A 4,679-nucleotide genomic window follows, 5' to 3' on the forward strand; every position below is an offset into this window, starting at 1 on the left:
AGGAGGAGGAGGAGGAGGAGGAGGAGAGAAGGAGCAGAAACAGAAAGAGAAGCAGCAGCAGCTCATCCCTTAGGAGACCAGTTGACTGAGCAGAGAGCACTACCTGGCTCAGGTCTATGCATGACTAAGGCTACCCAACAGGTGGGGCAACACCTGCCTAACAGGAAGCACTTCAAACACATCCTATTCTCCAGAGACACTACAGGCCAAATCAACCTCCAACTATGAATGACACATGGATGCTCTGCACCCAAACATTGTGCTTAGCTTTCATTTTCATGACCAAACAATATTCCATTGTTTTGAAATACCATATTTTGCTTATCTATGTTCAAATGGGATGTTCATTTTTGATTAGAGTATTTCTTCTTGAAGTGAGGAGAATAAGAGGGAAATAAGAAAAACAGGAGGGTAGGTAGAACTTACAAAGTTGGTGATCATAATAACTATCTAAAAAGAGACTTTCCTCACAAGTACCCAGAAGCACGCATAAGAACGCTGACTGTAAAACTGCTTGTCTATCTAAAAAAAAAAAAAAAAAATGGGAATAATCTAAGCACCCACTAAAAGAAGACAAGATGAATAGATCATACACTGTAGAATACCATGCAAAATGGAAACTGCTGAGAGGTAGATCTAATGCTACAAGACATGCTGTTAGTGGAAAAAAATAAGTTTATATTTATAGTATGATAATATCTGGCTTTATAACACGTGTTGATCCAATTGATTACATTCAGCATTTATACAAATGCTAATGTCTCTACCAAAGACTGGATGGTGACAACGGTTATTCAAGATGAGGTTAACGCACTTAGAACTTTGCCTGCAATTATTACTTTATTTTACTCTAATTCAGTCCTCATATATTTCCTTTGTAATTGAATTTTTACATTTTACATAAATTAATGAAATAGTAAAATATTTATTATATTGCTTATAGTAAATAGAAGTGACCTTGTCACACTTGTAAGTTAAAATGCATCCCTTATAGTTGGCTTCATGTATTCATTTCATCTTCAGATGTTCTTCATCTAGACAAGAGAGGATGATGTAAACAGAAGAGGATGATGGGAAAAAAAAAAGAAAGGAGGATCCAGAGAACTTCAACGTGGTCTGAACCCTGACTCGGAGGCAGGAAGCACAGAAGAGACTTGGCCAGCGCGAAGAAGTTAGCTAGTGTCACAGGGCAGGAATCCTAATGCCCTAATCCCTTGCCTTGCTCACCCACCCTATTGTGAAGGAGGCATGGTAGCATGCAGCCCTGTTTGCTTTCACCCTGCCTCCTGGTTCTCAGGGGACCAATGAATCCTGAGGGCTCTTGGCTTCCTGCCTAGATCAGCTCTGTTCTTATTGTTTATCCAACCTCCTGCCCTTGATGTCTCTGGATCGTCACTGTCCCCATTTTCTACCCAACCGCGTGTGGCTTCCCTACCTTGGGCCATAGTGGCTCCTCCTGGCTCCTGGGCTGCTCCCCCACAGACAGCTGGATGGATTGGAGCTTCAGGAAACTGATCCTGGAGTGGATGCTTCCCCTTCCATGCCAAGGTTCCGAGAGACACTGGAGGTGGGGCCAGCTGCTGCACTGCCACCTCTGACAGGGCAGAGCACAACTGGTTTTCTCACTTGCCCTCTGGTTTTTCTTGGCAGTGTTGCACAGCTGAGAGGAGGTGTGGAGGCTGTGGTTCCATTAGGGCCTTTGTGCTATTGGACTTTCTTTCAATAGCTCTGGGGCAGTGGTGCTATGGTCAGGGAGCCAAGAGGAACTGGTGAACAGATGGGGCCTCCACGGGGATGGAGGGAACTGTGTGTTTCTGCAGGAAAGAGTGTCGGGGTCCTAGCTGTGACACTATCGCTGCCAATTAAGAGAGCCTTGGCCAGCCCTGGCACTTAAGCCCTGTTTCTGGAGTTTAAGCACAAACAGAACCCACTCTGGACCGTCCTTGGTATGACTTTTTTTTCAGGCAGTGGCACTATTTCAAGTGAGACCTTCCAGGCCCACAGTGAATCTCAAATAAAATTAGCAGAGGTGAGACTGGAGAGGTAGTCCAGAGGTTAAGAGCGTAGGCTATTTTCCCCGAGGATCTGAGTGTGAGTCTCAGGATTTACATGGTGGCGGGGGAGGCTCACACTATATTACATGCCAGTTCCAGGTTATCTGATGTCCTCCTCTCACCTCCTGCAGACACCAGGCATGCATGTGGTATGCATGCATACATACATACATACATACATACACACACATAAAATTAAAACAGTTTTTAAATGAATGAAAAAGACAAGATAAGAATGTAGCTTCCTGGTAAAGTAATCGGCCACCAATACCCAAGGCACTCAGGTGGGGTGGGGAGGAGGGGGCTTTGGTATATTAAGGAGCGGGTCAGAAAGGGAGAAGATAAAGCAGAATCCTGTGTGAGGAGTGGGCAAGATAGCCATCCACTCTGCCTTTCCTGCTGTGACTTCTTCCTGTGTCTCCTGATTTCTAGGCCCTCTGAGGAACTTATCCATAAGGGTCATTTTCTTTCCTGTGTTTTCGACTCTCTGTGGTTAATCAGCTTTTTTAAAGTACAGACACACACACAGTTCTCCAAGGTTTGCTGCTGTGCTGGGGGTCGAACCCAGGGCCTCAAGCACGCTGAGTGACCCACCAGTGGCCCCAGCTCACTTTCTAACACGTTTGCACACACCTTCAGTACTCAGCTTCCCTTGGCCCACTGGCCCCTGGAGCTCCTGCCTCTCTTCCCAGTTCTGTCTGCTCAGTGCTCTTGTGCACTACTTTGCTCTCCCCCGGTTCACCTCCTCCCATCTACTTTCTGTCCCCAGTCCCCTGACATGTCTCATCTACTCCCTCTGAAGGCCAGGAACCCTTTCCTGCTTTTATCTTGAGGAACCTTCTAGAACTCTGAGCATGCAGAGCCTTCTCTCTTCCACTCCCTCCCTCCCGTCCCTCTCTCTTTCCTCTCTCTCTCTCTCTCTCTCTCTCTCTCTCTCTCTCTCTCTCTCTCTCTCTCCTCTCCTCTCTTTCATTTCTCTTTTTATTTCTCTGCCACCACCTAGTCTGTCATGTTCTTCTCATGCCCACATTGGTGCTCCTCAGGGCTGTCCCAGGAACTCACCTGTTCACCTGTTCTCCCTCCACCCCCCACCCCATGACTTAGGTGGTCCCCAGAACTATGACCTGAAGTCCCCTCTTCTTTGCCAACTTGTGATGCTTGACACCCAGTGCGTCCAAGTGAGTCCTTCCCTGCTTTCTCTCAGCACACCTTCCTTTTCTCCTGCGTTACTGGTCTTGGTGGTGAGGATGTTGCACGGAGGCCATGAAGGTGAGATCAGGGCCGTTTCTCCTCTCCATGCCTCCCTTGGTCCAGATCAACCCCTGATTAATGCCACATCTGCCTCTTCCCCTCGCATCCCTCAGCTCTGCTTCACTGAAACGCCAGCTTGTCTGGTTAACTCCACCGAGAGGACTTCCCACCCTCCTTTATCCAGATTCATTAGTACTGAGTTTTCCTGAAGAGCCAGTTCAAACAAATAGTCCCCTGCTCAGGCTCCAACCATGAATGAGGTCTGAGCTTGTCAGCATCCCACAGCCATTGAGGATCATCTTTCTCTCCCTCCTGGATCCCAGGGAGGCCAACGCCCCCTCAGTTCTCTGATGGAGACCTGTCTTTCTCTCTCTCTCTCTCTCTCTCTCTCTCTCTCTCTCTCTCTCTCTCTCTCTCTCTCTATGCCTCAGACTAGAGATTCCTCCCAGGAAGCCTTCCAAACATTCTCTACCAAGCGGGAGTTTGAACTACTAGGCTAGCCTTTGAGTGCAGCAGAACTCCATTTTTAAAAAAAACTGGTTAGTTTTGTATCTAAAATATAGCCACTTGCCCAGTTCATATTCGTTGCCTGGTGGAGTGGATAAATCACGGTCAGAGATCTGAACGGGCAGAGGCAGGAAGATGAGCATGGCCAGGGTGAGCAGGTCTTGAGAGTTGTGGTGGCTGAGTTGTGTGGCTGAGTTTTGGCCACAGTGAGTGGCCTGCCCCTGCCTCCAGCCCTCCCCATACAGTTGCCAGAGTGGGTAGGGCGAGAAGCTGGGCCCTGGCATCTCTAACAAGCCAGGCTTGGCTTGCTGTCCTCAACAGGCCAATTAAACAGGTAATAGTGAAAGGAGTCGGGGAAGACGTTAATTCAATGTGGCCATGCTGGGAAAACAAACAAAGATATCCAGGGACACAAACCCTTCACGTTCGTATCTGAAAACCTGATATGAAGTTCAAGAAGTTTGTATAGGGAGGGATGGCTCAGTGGTTAAGAGTACCTGCTTGCAAAACACTAGAGTTTGGGTCCCAGCATCCACATGGAAGCCCAAGACTTCAGTAACTCCACTTCCAGGGGATACAGTGCCCTCTTCTGACCTACATGGGCGCTGCACTCAAGTGTACAAACCCACACCCAGACACGCATACACAAATAACAAATTAAAATAAACATAAAATATTTTTTAAAGATTTATTTATTTATTATATGTAAGTACACTGTAGCTGTCTTCAGACACTCCAGAAGAGGGAGTCAGATCTCATTACGGATGGTTGTGAGCCACCATGTGGTTGCTGGGATTTGAACTCAGGACCTTCTGAAGACCAGTCAGGTGCTCTTACCTGCTGAGCCATCTCACCAGTCCGTAAAAT

At 47.3% G+C, this 4,679-nt stretch overlaps 1 protein-coding gene across 3 annotated transcripts in view; it reads right to left on the reverse strand.

Moving 5' to 3' along the window:
* The window catches only part of Tgm5 (transglutaminase 5), a 39,528-nt gene extending 37,919 nt beyond the window's left edge, over positions 1-1,609 (reverse strand). For 2 of the 3 annotated variants that reach the window (XM_021194069.1, XM_021194068.1), the window contains exon 1: positions 1,436-1,445. In XM_021194069.1, the coding sequence (XP_021049728.1) occupies positions 1,436-1,445 (10 nt within the window). Of the gene's footprint in view, positions 1-1,435 lie in introns of all 3 variants that reach the window. The other variant, XM_021194067.1, reaches the window with a different exon arrangement.
* Positions 1,610-4,679: the final 3,070 nt, after the last annotated feature.

This window comes from Mus pahari, chromosome 3 (assembly GCF_900095145.1).
Source record: "Mus pahari chromosome 3, PAHARI_EIJ_v1.1, whole genome shotgun sequence".
Taxonomy (NCBI): Eukaryota; Metazoa; Chordata; class Mammalia; order Rodentia; family Muridae; genus Mus; species Mus pahari.